This window comes from Chinchilla lanigera, unplaced genomic scaffold (genome assembly GCF_000276665.1).
Source record: "Chinchilla lanigera isolate Chin_1 unplaced genomic scaffold, ChiLan1.0 scaffold00005, whole genome shotgun sequence".
In the NCBI taxonomy this organism is placed as follows: Eukaryota; Metazoa; Chordata; class Mammalia; order Rodentia; family Chinchillidae; genus Chinchilla; species Chinchilla lanigera.
Genome location: NW_004955406.1, coordinates 4,391,786 through 4,408,935, shown reverse-complemented (window position 1 = coordinate 4,408,935; position 17,150 = coordinate 4,391,786). Strand labels below are relative to the sequence as shown.

Sequence of the window (17,150 nt, the reverse complement as noted above, 5' to 3'; positions counted from 1 at the left end):
GGATAAAACCAAACATCTGTGGGTCATTATATTTATAACTGACTCCTTATTTCCTGTTCTTATTTTTACTTTTATATTCAAAACTATAACATGGCATTTTGACATCATAGCAGATTATGTATCTTTAGTCTTAAGCGGAGTTTTGTTTAATATTCAGAGTACCTGGCAGACTGAGACCTGTAATATATGTGGGATAAAACAATACATTCATCAGCAGATGCACACTTTTAGTTTTGTGTACTGATATATCGAAATTTTGAGTTCGCAGTCTTGATTCTCATCGTATACCAGCAGGTGGCAGTATGCCATTAATAGATTTTTTTTTTTTTTTTTTTTTTTTTTCCCCTTTTCTGCCCTCTTTCAGGTTGTCCTTCAGTAGCATTTAGGAAAGAAAGAAAGAAAGAAAGAAAGAAAAAAAAAAAACCCAAAACAAAAAACAAAACCTGGAGTCAAAAGAGGGCTTTGTTGTAATTATTTGCATGAAAGAACTGTCCCTGGAAGCTTTGTGAGTTTCACAAGTGTTCTAATATTACGGCATGCACTGAATAATAGGGAAAGTTTTGCCTGTCCATGGGCATCTTAACTTAGCAACAAGACGAAATAAAACCGGTCATGGCCTTAACAGAAGAGTAATGCCAGTATTCTAATTTAGATGATCTCAACCCTAGAGAGTCAGCGGGCTTAGTCAACTCTTTCGTGCTCTCACCTTTTGCTTAAAATACTAGATTTGGACCCAAAATGTATAACTTACAGTTTTTATGAGATCAAATAGCAGTGATACTTATAAAAACTATAGGTAGGCGTTCCACCCTTTTCTTAAACGGTGGGATTAATGACGATATTTCAGTGTTTAAATGGAATCTCGGTGCTCTAGGAGGCTGAGGTGGGAGGATCGCAAGTTGGAGCCCAACCCGGGCAATTAGAGTGACTTTGTGAGACCCTGTTTCAAAATAAATATTTTTTTTAAAGACCAGGGTTGTTCCTCAGTGCGAAGGCCCTGTGTTCAATCCCCAGTAATACAAAAATAGAGAAGTAAAAATTTTAAAAATTAGTAAGTAATTGGCTACTTAATTCTCTTTTGATATATCCTTTGAAACAGCAGGGGTGAACTAATTCCCCTCCCAAGGCCCCCTGCCCTCCACCTAATCACCCCTAACCTTAGTATTTTCATGAGAGTAACTCCGAAGTGTGTTAAGCAGCTCATGTTTGGTTAGAAAGTAAAGTTGTCACAAGATTCTGATGAGAACCGTCCACTTCTGTTTAAACAGCATGCTGCCTCTACCCTCCACTCCTCCCTCCTGGGAATCCTTATCACGTATTTGTCCTAAAAACATTACCCACCTGCCCTGTACTGTATAATATCAGCAGCATATCTCTTTATCTTGTGGGTGATGTGCCTTTATATTTTGAGAAAAATTTCCAGTAACAGATTCGATTTACATGGACAGAAACTTGAGCAAATGCCAAACTAGCAGGGGGGCCATTATTCTGCTCTATAAATAAGTTTAAAACAGAAAAAAACACACACAGAAACCTGTGAATCAACATGTTTTGGTCTAATTGAGGGGAAAAGCAAGATAGATAAATTTTGAAATGCAAATGATCACCTTCTGTTATTTAAGAATAGTTTCTGCCAACTTTGTGTTAGACTTTGTATTTTCTTAGATTTTAAAACATCCTAGTCAGTTCAGCATGTATACGGCTAAGGAAGTCCAGTGTTCACAAGTTTCTGCAACAAACCTAAGACCTTTTTCAAAAAGTTGCTTCTTTAAACATGAAAACAAATCCAAAAAGAAAAAGACAAAAGCTATGGAGCTCTCTCTGTCTACATCTGTGGAAAAGCCAGGACGTAAATGCCTGCAGCTGCAGACCCATCCAGTGGGTCTTGAGAATACGAATTCACTGATCAAACCCAGCCTTGCTTTCAAAGGAGAACCCGTTCCCTGTAGGTCCACTATGTATCCTCAGATGATCTAGGGTGGTTCTGTAGCAAGGCTCTATTTTAAATAAACATCACTCATGGTAAATGGGTTCCTCTCATACTGCAGAATGGAGTTCAAGAAAAGAGAAAGCAAAGAAATGGTCCACAAAGCAGCGACAGATTATGTAGCATGACAATATAAATACACACGGTCTAGTTGCCATGTTAGGAGGCTCTTAGATACTTTATTAGGAGACTTTTAGACAGGTTCTTCTCTTTCTCATTGTGGGAAATCATCAAAAAAAAAAAAAAACTGGAACAGATTATGTATTGTCTTCCTAAGGACATCCTTATAATTATTCTGATTTTATTTCTGTTTGAATCCAGCACGTGAACACACGCACACACACACACACACACACAGAGTCTTTAGCCAAAGGATTTTATATACTTTAATCATTTGATAATGTACATTTTTATTACAGCATTTTAAGTATAAAGGAAAAATAAAATATCAAGGAAATATTTAATTTTTCTTCGATTTACAAGTATTTTTTTCTTATCATTCTTAACTGTCATTTTTTAAAAAGCAGCCAGAAAAAGAACACTTTTATACTGTTAACCATATAAAGCATAAAAGACTATATTTGAAAGTTTAATATGAGATCTAACACAAGTGAGTAAAATTTTGTTATTTTTCTAATACTTTATAATCACTTGTTTCCCACTCTAGTCTTAAGCAAGTTGATATAGTACCTACTAGTGTCTTCAATTTTATTTTCTACCCAATTATGAACCTTTTAATTTAAAATGCTTGAAATTTCCATTATTTTTTTTCACTGAATACTTTTCAGACCGGAGAATTTCTAGGTGAATATGTGTATAAATTGAAGAAATCCGTAATGCTTCTCACTGCAGCCCAATCTCCACGCTCCCAGATGTCAAATGACAGCTTGGCTTCCTCCGTTAGGCGATTTCACACTTGGAAACAGCTCACAGCTGACGGTGAAAAGTGAAACATAGAAAAACCATGCTGAAGAGTATCTGCAAAATTCAGTTTTAGAGCATGACATTTATTTACTACCATCCTTTGCTCTTTAGCCTGACTGTCAAATAATCCATGAATATACTTTTTTGGGGTAGTCTCTTCTGCCCTTCTCCATAAACGTGCTTTCCCCTTGATTTCTTCCCTTCTAAGCATGGTGCTCTGTGTGGTAGTTAGGTATTTCATGATTAGAACTAGGACTCAGACTGTGGATGGCTTCAAGTGTCTCGAGACCTTCAGAAGTTTAAGATTTAGATTATTTAAATGGCATTGGGAGTTATCAAACCTGGCTATTTGTCCCAGGGCAAGCATTAACTCGCTGCATGGTGTTAGACAAGTTACTGAAGATGTTATAGGCCTCAGTTTAATAGTAGTAAAATAGATCTGTTGAGTATAAATAAAATCAAATCCCCAGTGTCAAGTCACCTGACACCCTTTTTATATAAAATGTAATCAAAATTCAAGATTATCTTAGTAAGGCAAAACATTTTCTCTCAAGGATAAGTATTGATTTTTCAACTAACATTAGTAAGGTTAAAAGAATCATTTTATTTGAAGAACCTTTTAAATGTGTATTTTTATTCATTTGTGGAGTTTGTACATAATGTATATCATCTAGAAATGAGGGATTTTTTTTTATTTGAAATGAGGGATTTATGGAAAATATTTTCACTTAAAAGGAGAAGCTTATTCATTTTAAATGCAGTGCAAATTGAATACTAATATTCTCAACAAACATAGTTGTTTAAAGAAAAAAGGATTATTTAGGTAGAACAAAGGAAGAGTCTAATTCAACAAAGGAAGAATCTAATTTCAGGAATGTGAAGTTGATGAGGAAAGCAAATGAATAATATAAATATATATTTTAAAATAAAGATATAGCCAGGAGATACGTCTTTAATCTTAGTGTATTTTTTTCTCTAGAGTAGAAAGAAAAAGGTAAGAGGGAGGTCTATAAATAATTGTAAAAGAATACAATATTTGTAATAATGACGTATTAGGTTTCAAACATTATCTCTCTCATTTACTTTTAAGCAGACTTTGGCAGTAGCTCTCATATACATAGGAGATATTTTAGTGTCTTGAATGATTAGCAAGTCTGTTTAATCATTTGCTTTTGGTTCTTATTGTCCTTAAAAGTCTGTTTCATCTAAAGGTGAACCAGTAGGATCGTCAGATTTGCTATAAAATAGTGGAAATTTTGTACTGAGGAAATCCCCTGATGTATTTCTCCTCTTCTGCTGACAAAGCTTGTGATGAGTGCAGAGTACAAGCAAAAAGGGCTCCAAAGCTGCACATCTGACCTCAGCCTGGAAGACCCCTCTGATGCAAAGAAAGCGGGAGTGTCTCTAGGAGAATTTGAGTCTGCATCTGGGGCTCCACCCTTAGGCAGGATGTATTCTGGAGTCCTCACGGATTCTGGCTGTTGGCCATTCACCTTTGCTTCGGGGTTACGATCGCTTCATACTGAAACAGAGCAGTTCTGACTTCATACTTCTAGTGTCAGGCCAGCATGTGATTTGTCACTGGTGCTAAGAATGAGACAGGATAATGGCAAAGAGTTCAGTCCCTGTTACTTGGCATCGTAGTGGATGATGCATTGGCCCATCCCCAAAGAAGAAATTCTTGAGCTGTTAGAACTAGAAAATTCCCAAGGTTGGTGAATTGATAGTTTTTATACAAATGGGTGAAATACAGTGTCTCTGTAATTTCTGATGCTTCCTGATAGCATTGGTGGAGGAAGGCTGTGGTAGCTTTCCATCATAACAGACCCGAGGTGATCAGTGTATGAAGAGAAAGGTTTATTTGGACTTGCTCTTGGACCTTCAGGTACGTGATTTGTTGGTGCTGTTGTGTTGGACTGTGGCAAGCAGCACATCCTGGTGGGGTGTGGTATAGTAGAGCAGATCCCTTCCTTTCTTGAGGGAACGCAAAGGAAAGGAGGAAGGGGCCCAGGTCCCACAGACTCCCTTGAGGCCATGCCCTCAGTATCTAGGGACCTCCCACTAGGCTCCACCTCTTAAAGGTGCCATCACCTCTCAGTGTTGCTATGCTGGGGACCAAGCCATTGGGAGACCTCTCAGATCCAGACTACAGCAGGGGCTTTACCTCAACCCTTAGCTTATCAAGGGGAGGTGAGTTTTAACCTTTTATTTACTCCGACCTTTTTTCTTTATGATCTGATGCAAATTTTGTGTTCCGAAGAATATGAGAGTAGAACTTACTGTTTTAAATAATAGCTGCAGAGTAAAATTCTCATTTCTGATGTCTAAATTGATTTTTGGCCACTCTTCATTTAATTGGCCTCACCGCTGAGTTATTTGAAAGAAGAAAGAAGAAAGTGAGAAAACGCTTTTTGCTCCTGATATTCAGCAAAGGTGATGTAGTGCTGAGTCTTAAACATTATTTTCTGCTGCAGTGGGGTTGCTACTTTTGATCAAATTATCCACTCCTGTACCCCCTAAAATCTTGTCAGTTTGAATCTCTGTGACGTAACCGGGCTTACTCCTTCCGAGCACTTCTTCGCAAGTATTTTCCTGCAATAAATGTTTGAAAATGCTAAGGTTTTAAAAAATTAATGATGATAAAGCAAATAGAATTCCTGAAGCTCCTTTAGTAGCAGGGCATGCTGCTGTCTGCCTGCCGAGCACAGCTACAGAGCAGGAGAGAGAAAACGGTGCCGTCGCGCTCACAATTTTCAGTTAGCCTTTTTCTCATCAATCAGCTTTAATGGCTTTGGTTGGGTAACACTGTGACACCCGATGGCTATTCAGAATGGAGTTGTTGTGATATGATCAATGGAAAATGGAGCATGCTGTTGGTTTTTTCCTGCTAGAAATGCAGGATGAAGCTGTAAGCAAGACGGTATAGAGCTCAGAATTATAATTATAATCAGTCAACCATAAGTCATATGGTAGTTATCTGTTTCTTATTTTATCTCACAAGAAAACAGTATCGTAATGATACCTATAACTCCCTTGAACAAGTAATTCTTGGCCCCGGAGTGCTGAATCAAGTGAAATCAAGGAGTTTTGACCCAAGTTGTGCAGATTAATTGCAGGAAAGCTCAGAACATGGTTGCCAGGTCACCACGACAACAAGAAATTCAGAGCTGGGTAGTAGGGGAAAAGCAGAACGAGGTGCTTTGCCAACCTCGCCTGAACTAGCTCTGTGGAGGCGGCGCTCACATCCAGTTCCCCACAATACGGAGGCCCCAGGGGTGCAGGTAATTGAATTACCTGAAAACCAGCTGAATTAATAACGAGGAGGCGGCGAGGCTGGAGACGGGATGAGCCACCGAAGCAGACATACAGGAGGTGGAGCTGAAGGGGAGCAGGAAGGTGTGGAAAGTGCCGGTCTGTTGCTCAGCCGCTCTGGATGCGTGCTACCCTGTTACAGTGATGGGATTCGGGGAACTTTCAGATAGTTTACGCACTGCTCCTGAGTAAGCAGTCGAGTACATGTTGGAGGACTTTGTGAAACTGAAAATGGGTTTGCACAGCTCACAGTTTCTGAAATAATATAAAATAAGAAAACATGAGCAAACTTCCTATTCCAAAGGCTGGGCTAGGAAGTAGAAATTTTAGGTTCCAGTTTATCTTCACCCTGAGAATTAAGATCTGCCTTGCAAGGGCATGACAGCTTAGGTGAACAAGCTGTGTCTGTTCAGACTAACTCATTCCCAGTCCAGGGTACCGTGAATAGCTGTGCGCCTTCAGACTTTTAAAGTTTAAACTGCTAAACATTGACACTTCGTAGGTATCAGAGGAGCGGTGCAGACCTGGAATTAAAATAAGAATTTAAGAGCTGGGGGTGTGGCTCAATGGTAGAGCACTTACCTAGCAAGCTCAAGGTTTTGGGTGCCCTGCACACTACAGAAACAAAGACAAAGACAAAACAGCAAAAACTGAAAGAAATTTCATTCTCATAGTTGATAAGGCTTTTAGTTTTGGTTTCAATTGTAAGGTTTTGTCTTGTTTATGGAAATTTGAAAAGTGTGTCTTTAGATCTAAAATAACACCCTGGGGAAAGCGAGGTAGTGTAGTTGTCCTGTAATGCATTTATGTGAGTTTATTTTGGATTACATTTAAAAATATTTCTAACTGGTACTGATGATCTCACAGAGCACCAGCCAGGTATTATAGCTGGTTTACAGGTTCATAGCTCATTTCGGGGAATTAGTCCTTACACTGAGCAGGGGCAGGGGAAACTTTGAGTTCTTTCCAATCCTGTCTTCTTCTTGTTCTCAGTCTCCCTACAGTGTCCCTCGTGGCAGCAGAGGCAGTTGCTGTGCTCTGCAGAGGGGACATTGGGTCCCCTCCTCTCCACTCTTGGAGCTCACGTCTGGCCTCGGATGCTTCAGTCAGCATCCAGCTGACCTCTGATCTCACCCTCTTCTATCTGTGCTTAGATAACATTTTAAACGTATAAAAGTGCAGAGGCCTTGATGTTGATCCATATGCTCAGTGAGACTTAAAGAAGGCAAATATGAGGAGGCCTTTGTAGGTCCTTTGAACCCCTTGAAACAGTGCTATAAAATGCAAGATTGGTGTATTTATTCAACAAACATTATTAAATGCCTCCTGTGTGTTCCAGGAGCCTGAAACAAAAGACACAATTGGTATCATATTGACAGTTACTTTTGAAGTTCTATATCAAAAAGAGACTACCCAAACAGAAGACATTTCCGATTAGTTAACTAGGATGTTAATAGACATTTATAGGCGAGTGGTTGTATTTATAGAATGATATTTTCCTGAGCTAATAAAAGACGTGCTTAGCTGTCCCTCTTCCCACAGTTTAGTTCCATATATTGTTGGATACAAACATGCTTTCTTTCTTGTTTCTTTCTCTTTGCTCTTTAGTCATCAGCTGTAGTGGAAGACTAATGCTCAGCCCCTGCATGGAAAATCTTTATACTCAGCAAGAGCTGGTGGGAGAAATTGACTAGGATTTTGTAATTCTAGTCCCTTTCAATTAGCAACAGATGCTGCAGGGAAGGACTGTCTGTGTAGGAGGAGCACAGTACTAATGTTTCTGAGCTCCGGCTGACGCAGGATGCTCATGGCAGAAGAAAGATGTTCTTTTCCTTGGTCCAGGTGTGTGGTTAATGATGGATCAGGTTTTTAAAAAACCTGCGTTTTTCTGCTCCTGAGTCCATTAATGAAGTCTGGTTCCCTTGGAAGAAAGTGAACTTCTTGACCAGTCGTAGCGGCATCTTAAGTGTTATTGAACACTTAAAGAATTTAGGGAACATTCAGCGATTGCAGCTTTCTTTTGATTAGATAAAGTATACTTGGTGATTAATTTGAAGGCTAAGACTTCACCTTTATTTGTATATTTTCTTATTCACCAGAGACCTTTCTTTGATCCTAAAAGATAATATCTTTCATTATTTCTGTATTTTCCAAAACAGAGTTTGGAATCCTTAAATTCAGATTTTTTTTTCTGGTGCCGGGAATCAAACTCAGGGCCTCATGCTTGCCAGGCAGGCGCTGCGCCACTGAGCTACATCCCTGGCCAAATTCAGGTATTTAAATTCTAATTTTTTTTATTAGTTTACACAAAAAAGCTTCCATGACATTAAAAAACTATATTTATCTCTCTGGCCTGGAAAGTACCCTTACTATTAATTATCATTTGAATGTATAGGTCTGTGGCTTTAAAATTGCTTATCATTTTGATATTTGGATAAAGTGTTCCATTATTTATGTGATAAATTGTTCCAGTTTCTAAACGTTGGCTTAACTGGAGTGTCACTTAAACACATTATTTGCAGCAATTACTACTTTTTCATTGAGCTTTATTAGAACTTGAGAGTGAGAAAAGAGACTTCTAAGATTCAGTTGGTTTAAAAATGTACAGTTAAGCAAAACAATTTAAGAGAGATAGTTATTTTAAACTAGAATTTTTGTACTGGTGAAATTCTCTTGAAAGGAAGTCCTGAGTCTTACTGTGTGTCCTGCCATATCGTGGCAGGATGATGGTGCAGCAGAACACACTGCTGGGGAGGCTATGGATTGTCTCTGGAAAGCAGTTTAACAGTAACATCTTCTAATAGAAAAGTACATTCTGAATTTGGGATGTTTCAAGACCGTAACTGTTTAAAATAGAAGATGTTTCATCTTTGTGAAACTTTATAGAAAGACTGGTTTTTGTTTAAAGCTTGAGTTTAACCTCAATTTTCCAGTTTTCTTGATTTTCGAAGGCAGTTTCCAACAGATTTTTAGCCCTGCTTTGGTTTTTATTTTTGAGCCAGGCCTTTGATAAGTCCACGCGCCTGAAACCACATAGTCTTAAAAGGCTGGGCCTGACTTCAGGATTCCAGGGTCACAGTGTCTCTCTGGTGTCTTTCAAACCTCTTCCAGCCTAAGTGCGCACTTAGCTGCTTCCGGTGCCCTTATCCATACGAGAGATGAACTCTGGTTTGAGTTTATGTTTCTGTACATCCCTCCTTTACTTTTCAGGTGCCGGCTTATTATAGTTACCCTTTGCGATTCAGGTTAAATACTATCATTTCTTGCTCTCAGAGGGAAACTTAGAAGACTCTTGACTGTCTTACGGCCTATAAAACTCTCTCGTGCTGTGTTTTAGTGAGCCCTTTGGCAATATGGGTGACCAAGCCTGCATTATTTCTGAAACATATCTTGGCTTGTTGAAGAGTGTTCTATGAGGTGTTAAACACGAGTCAATCAAAGATAGACAAAGCACACTTCATGTTGTGATATCATTGCGTTACATTAAGATGTGTTTATTCACCTGTGAAATACAATACTCTGAATCATTAGTAGGAATCAGTAAGATTCTATAGTGCAGTTACAGTATCAGAACGGAGTGTACTACAGTGAAATTCTGTTAATTTTACTAAACTGTTTGCACATATTTGATGACCCCCAATTTCTTTTGGATGAGTTGAAATCTGTTCTGGAGGTGCTTCTGTGTCCCCATTACATTAAAAGATGGTGACACTGAGATTTGGTGACACTGCTACATTTCACTTGCTACCAGGTGCTCCGTTCTCAGGAAGGGACTGGCTGTGGACAGGAAGGAGGGAGGAAGCCTCACGCATGCTTGCTGCTCATTTTAGCCTAATTTCACTCTTTGGACATCTTAAATTAATGGAGGGAGAAGAAGTTGTGAGAAAGGCTCATGTGTGCTTTTGAAAGCACTTTTCAGGATGATAAAATTAAGGGTACAAGAGGTAGAAAGATGTCTGGCTGCCGTCATTTCAGGGAGGCTGGGCGACATCCCCAGACAAGCCCACAGGGCGGCAGAGCAATCGCCCTGCCACTACACAACTTTGACGCTGCGATGATGAAAATCCAGCATTCTTGGATATCACTATCTCTTCTCGAGTTTTGAGGGAAGTGACCTGAGAAATCGTTTTCTGAGGCAGCAGTTAATTTTTCCGCAGATCCCTTTGCGTAATACTTACAAGACTACCGCACTTGTGGGGAGTAGAGGTACTGCTTACTCAGCTGGGAAATTGCAAGTGTAGAATATTGGGGGGCGGTTTGTACAGATATTTAACACCTTCTGCTCTGTCAGGAAAATATTTTGAGCATTGATAAAGCAGTAGTAGAACATATCCTTTAAAATGCTAACAGCCTCACAGATTTCTGTACTTCTGATGTTAGGCACATATACTTGAGTGTATGCAGGAACTATCTTGTAGCTTTATGCATGAACCAGCGCTCTTGGTGTGTGCTTGAGTTTTTTATATTGATTTTTCAAATAACCAGGCTTAGGACAGAAGCCACACCATCTCGGGCTTCATTTCAGCAGCCCAGTTGCAGTGTGTATCTTAATGTTTTTAACCTGGGAGATACTGCTCTTAAGGATGTTAGAAGGATAGCTAAAGTCATTCATTCTGAGAATTAAAAAAAATTTTTTTTCCTGTTTTCAAACCAATAAAGAAGAACTTCTATAAGGGCTTCTTTTCATTTGTTCTGAGAGTCAAGCTGCTTAGCTCTTGGTAGGTTCTTCTTTATATCTTCCCTGAGCACATACAGAAGCCTCAGTTGTAACTTAGAGTCATCTGTGAAATTCAGGGGCCATGGTTATGTTGGGAATTTCACATTAATTAGTTAGTGTCTGTTAACATAAAGTCATTTTGAAGAGTTTCAAGCTGCTTTGTTAAGGGGATAAATTTAAAACCTATTCAGTGACTTTTACTTTTATGTCCCAGTGAAAAAAAGTTACCTTTTTACAGTTGTCAGCCTCCTTTACTGGCCCACTTAGATCACACATGACTCAGCCTCGCTGTCTTCAGGCTTCTGGAAGCAGTTTTTCTTGGGAGCCGTTAGAAAGCTGCAGAGGAAGGAAGGAAGAGAAAATGAGGGGAGAGGAAAAGAAGCAGGCTGCTGGTGGAAGAAGGGGTGGTGACCGAGGGAGGGCGGAGAGGAATTGGGGGTTGCGGGCAGCAGCCTGCGGCTGACCGAGCTGGCAGTGGGTGAGAACTGCAGGCCCTGGGTGGGCTCAGCCCACACTGGGAGCTGTGTGTGAAGCAGCGTGTTGGTCACTGTCTGCCTGGTAAGGAGCCCAGTTAAAAGTTACCAGGGACTTAAGAGCAGCAGAAAACCAGCCAACTTAGATGAGTCTAGCAGGTCTGCAGAAAACAATAAAGGACCCCACCCTGTTCCTCTCCTGAAGAACCTCTCATATTTTCCCACCCAGCTGCTTCTGACTGCAGAGGTGATGTGAAATGGGCATCCCAGGGGACTAGAGAACCAGGACTGGGGTTTCTTTGAAGTCTTTTTATCTTGCAAATCCATGCAAATTTTACATTGTGTTCCATAAATGGTCCGTGTTTCTTTTTAATAATAAAACAACATCTCACTTCCTCCTGCACATACCAATATCTCTTAGGCTCAGGAAGACACACTGTGTTTGCAAAGTGGCTTCAAGAGCACTCCCTAACCCTGCACACTCACTGACGCTCTGCACTGGGGTGCACAGTCCCGCGAGGGTTTGTGGGGGAGAATGGGCGTAGCATCGATCTTGATGACCAAGGCTACAGTGGTGATGGCAACTGGGGCTTTTGCTGAGTTTGAAAGGTGCATTTATGGATTGTGTTACTGTTAATTATACAAACCCACCTCAGCCGCCCTTTGCTCAGTTCTAACAAGGAGCTTCATTATGTTGTTGGTTTTTTTTGGTTTTTCTCCGGTACCGGGAACCGAACTCACAACCTTGCGCTTGCCAGGCAGGCACTTTTGCCACTGAGCTAAATCCCCAGCCCCAAGGAGCTTCATTATGAATAGAGACTTGGGGGTGAGGGTCCAGGGCTCCTTGGGACATGTTTGATCCCCAGAGCCATTTTCTCAGTGTTCCCATTTGTCTGGATCACATGGCCCTCTCCTCCCTGGACACATAAATACAGTATTCTCTCTCCCAAAGTCACCCTGCTCACATCCGTTCTTCGTAAACTTGCTTGGACATTTTAAATAATTCACGGAAAGTGCTAAGCACGGTTCCTTCTGTGAAGGTTGGCTGCTAGCTACGGTGGTAACTACGACTGTTGTCATTGTAAAGCGTGTGTACGTACTAAATGAGGCTTCTTGGTGGCACTGAGGTCATTCACTTTGGATCTTGAGTTGTGAAACCTTTATAAAACTAAGAAATACACATGACTTGCTGGCTGATTAAAGACAATGGAACACTGAAATTCTTGAGCAAAAAGATAAAATCATTAACAATGCTAGTGGGAAAACTGACCTTAGTATTACAGTGTGACCACAGCGTAGCATCTGTGGAGGGATACGTCAGGTGTAGAACCTTGTTTGTGCTGCATGGTATATGTGGGTTGGATGAACCCCATAGCTTGAGACTTTGGGATGGAGGTTGACTCTATGTATACATGCCAGATTAAGCAAGACATTTGAATGTTATCTCCTGGCCAGTTAGAAGCTATGTAAGAATTTTGAACAGGGAAATGAAGTCTGTTGCTTGGTTTAGACTGAGAAATTGTGCAAACCGTTCTGTTTGTTGGCAGGACTATGGTAGTTTTCCTTCTTTTCTAGTTTCTGAGAATATATACCCTTTCTCAGCTTTCTGTGCACACATTTCCAGGCCCTCTGGAGGGTGGAGGTGGGGAAGAGGGCTGTGAATCTGGATGAGGGGGCATGTGCACTTTGCAAGGGAGACCCCAGGAAGTTGTCCTTCTCAAGTGCCATGGCAGGGACTTATTAATTATCAGAAATCACAGGATGTACAGCTAAATGTAACCTAGGATGTAACACATCTATAGGGTAACACGGTAGAGTCTAGTGGATGAGATCAGGTGAATTTCTTAAAACTCAGCCCTACATCTTTGTCTTCCCTGTGTCTTCCCACCTGTCAAAGTCACATTGTCTTGCTGTACGTTAACTGTACTACTTGGATATATTTATGTAGGTTACTAAGTATAAACTATCCTGGAAGCAAATTGCTACATATTTTCTCACCAATCTTAAAAAAATTGTATTTTAAAAAGTAGACTCCTACGGTTTTATAGCTTTCACTTTGTGTGTGTGTGTGTGTGTGTGTGTGTGTGTGGTGCTGGGGATTGAACCTTGGACCTTGTATATGCTAGGCAAGTACTCTGCCTCTGAACTACGTCCTCAGCTCTGTTTATAGTTTTTTAAAAACAGCATATGCAAACATGTACTTACATACTTCAGTTGTATATGAAGGCATCATGTAAAATAGTTACGCAGTAGCATTCGGTCATATAGGTATGCTATAGCCTACATGGTTAAACCCCTCTTGCTGGATAGGTAGTTAGCAGCTTTTAAAACAAGTACCTGTTATATCAGTGTAGATGCTTCTAGAAAGATTGGAGTCTGTAGTTACCCAGACAATAGTTTTAATTAGTTAATATCTGTCTTCTTTTTACTAACTAGCTGAGGAAACCTAGCTGAGGTTATTGTGGAGCCCCGAGAAAGGTGTATGGAGAAAGGGCTGCCGAAATGGAGTAATTTCAGTATTTTACGAAGAGTGACTTATTTCTCTTTCTCCAGCCCACACAACCTTTGCTTGAAGCCTTAAAGCTGAAGGCATCTTAACTGCAGCTCTCAGTATGTGTAGACTAAGCATTGGTGGGAAGGGCTGGCACTTGAGTACCATGCCCACGTACTGCTTTCCAAGTTGTGGGCTCCCTGTAGTCAGATAACAAGATCTGTTTGCTTAGTTGAATGGAAGCGAAAGGGCAGATATGGGCAAGGCCTAGCGACTGATAGGATGCCCTTAGGAAAGGACAAGATGGCAAACATGGTTTAAGGGCTACAGGCCTCACAACTGGGGAGATGAATTGTTGCTGATTTGTGGAAAAACCTGAAAAATGACATCTAAAAACTCCTACTACATTTCAGGAACTTGTGCTGGAGAGCGATAGCGTAACAACAGATAATTTATAAATACACTATTCTGAAGATCCTTATTTTAGCCAGTAGTTTCAGTGGTGGCTGAGAACAGTATCTCTGGCTGCATTTCTCAATTACAAAATGTATAAATTAGTGTCTCACATGCTCCTTCTTTAGTCAAAAAATAATTGCTTCTGTAGGAGAGGGAAGCTGAGACGGAAAACTAGGTCTTCATGCTGCTGCTGTGTGACACTGAGAGGGAATTTCACTTCTCTGGTTTCTAACACATAAGTAAAAGAATGATTGATATTGGCTTAGATGTTTTCTCAAGTTTCTCTTTAACATAAAGAATTTTTATTTCTAAAATGTGTCTTTAGTGTTTGTGAGGCAGGATTGGCTGTACTGCCTCGAAAGAGAAAGCTTAAGCAAAATGCTGATCTTGTAAGTTCGTGTAACTTTTAAGAATAGTGTCTTGAAGGTGTCCCTCTATCAACTGAAGAACAAATGTCTCAGTTTAATATATGACTGCATCAGAAAAAAATGCAACCACAGTAGGTGACCAAAGGGATAAGTAACTTTCAGGAATTTTGAAAGCCCAGTAGTATTTAGTATCTGCTCTCTCAGCATTAACAAGGTCACCTTGCTAATACATGTTAATTTTGAAAGTTTAATTGACCTTTGGAATTTTAATATCAACCTTTTTTGGTATGTTTAGAGGTTGGAGCAATCACAGAAGAAACCGAAGCCTGTGATTGGTGGAGCTTGGGTGCTGTCCTCTTTGAACTTCTCACTGGCAAGGTAAGCCGCGACCTGGACATTTAATAAATGTGTCCAGCTGCCACCTTGACTTCCAGTCGAGAATGTTAGCTTTGCCTGTAGTTTTTGGGTCAGGGACTAAGTAAGAAAAGCTTTGATACAAAGAAAAAAGAAAAGAGAAATGCAGACTTATCAAGATTCTAGATTTTAAAAAAAGAGTAGTATTTGGTTGAATAAATCAGTGGTAAGATTCTGTTATGTCACAATGTTACATCGTGTGTTTTTTTCCTTTATTTTCTATGATTCAGCTTTAAGAGGGTCAGATCTGTAAGGTTTATCATAAGGGTGTGTTAGAATTTTCTAGATGGTTTTAACATCTTCTCTGAAGCCAAGAGGGCATTCTAAGTTTTAGAAAATCAATGTAGTTATTAAAGGTAACATTGTCTTTTTTCTCAAGACTAAATTTTTTCTGTTCTAGCTTAAGGACAGGATTTATACTCTCTCTGATCAATAACTTTTAAGTGTGATGTTTGATTTTAATAGACTTTAGTAGGCAGATTGCCTCCTGGGAAGAAAACAGAGGAAACGAACAGTTATATTTTTGCAAATGTCTGCTTTAAATATGTAAATACCGACCAAAGATTGTTGTGAAGTTCACAAATCACTTTACATATATTTAAACTATAAAGTGCTATATAAATGTTAAGTGTTATCACTAACAAATCCCAAACTTTGAAGGTGGTTTTTAAGAACATTAAAATGCTTCAGTGATTTCAAGCCCCTTTTTTGCTTTCATGTGTCATTGAAGCTTTTCTGTTAGGAGCCACTGATTTTGTAAGGAAGGGGAGAGGACAGTCACCTGTCATGTGACTGTGGGGATGGGCTGCCTTTGTCTCTGTTAGTTTTGTAGGTTCACGGCCCTAGGCCTCAACTGCGTAGGCGCCCTGCCTGGATTACCCCCCCTCTACTTAAGATGGGGCTTGACCTGTCTGTACTCACGGCTAACTCTGTGATACAGCGGAGTGTGACATTGCCTTGGATAAGAAATGTACCTGATTGATTATTTCAGACTTTGGTTGAGTGCCACCCAGCAGGAATAAACACTCACACCACCTTGAACATGCCAGAAAGTGTCTCGGAAGAGGCTCGCTCCCTCCTTCAACAGGTAACTTAACTGACCTTTATTGGCTAAGCGTTTCAGCCTGCAGCCTCAAAGCCTTAAAGAAATTAGTTGGGGCTGGGGATTTAGCTCAGCGGCAAAGCGTCTGCCTGGCAAGCGCGAGGTCGTGGGTTCGGTTCCCGGTACCAGAGAAAAAAAAGAAATTAGTGCTGGGCAAGAAAGACCCATTTATAATTATACATTCAGAATTAATGCTGCATATTTGTAGGCTTCTGCTACTGTTGAAGTTTTGGTGGGGGTCAGAAGATAGAGTTAAAACTTGTTGAGATTAAAATTGTTTTTTTCAGAAAATCAAAGTTCACATTTGTCAACCCCATATGGTTGTATAGCTATGAGATTTGAGTACTGCTGTTAGTTGTCTGGGACTGCTCTGCATTTGCGGTTGTCTTTTATAACTGTATGGAGATGCTGTTATCACTCTTTATTTTTTTGCTTAAACAACAGACACGTATTTCTCACCGCTTTCGTATTTATAAGTAGTAAAGGACTCTTTACGCTGCCGAGGAGAAAAGTATCGTCAGAAAATTTTGTCAAGTCGAATCCCTCACCCAGCCTCATCAGTTGATGAAACTTGCGCGTTGCTGTCAGTTCGTACAGGGTGGCTTTGAAGAAAGGGACTTGGTAATTAAGGTTCAGTACGAAAGGGACAGGCTTGGAGCTCTAGCAGTGCTTTACGATGATTCCCATGTTTAAAATACAGGGTTAGTAACCCTTATCCGGAACAATTGAGACCAGAGTGTGTTTCAGATTTTGGAGTTTTTCTAGTTTTGAAATATTTGCGTAGACTTTCCTGATTAAGCACCGCTATTCTGAACGTCCAAAATTTGAAATGCTCCAAAATCTGAAACTGTTTGATTATCATGTCGAGACTCAGTAATTTGAGTTCGGAGTTTAGGATTTCGGTGG

The 17,150-nt window shown here is 40.1% G+C and overlaps 1 protein-coding gene across 5 annotated transcripts in view; it reads left to right on the top strand.

The window, feature by feature from the left end:
* Positions 1–17,150, top strand: part of Rps6kc1 (ribosomal protein S6 kinase, 52kDa, polypeptide 1) — a 159,996-nt gene that overhangs the window by 133,991 nt on the left and 8,855 nt on the right. For all 5 annotated transcript variants that reach the window (XM_005374727.2, XM_005374726.2, XM_005374724.2 and 2 more), the window contains 2 exons: positions 15,024–15,106; positions 16,134–16,229. In XM_005374727.2, coding sequence (XP_005374784.1) covers positions 15,024–15,106; positions 16,134–16,229 — 179 coding nt within the window. The remainder of the gene's footprint in view (positions 1–15,023; positions 15,107–16,133; positions 16,230–17,150) is intronic.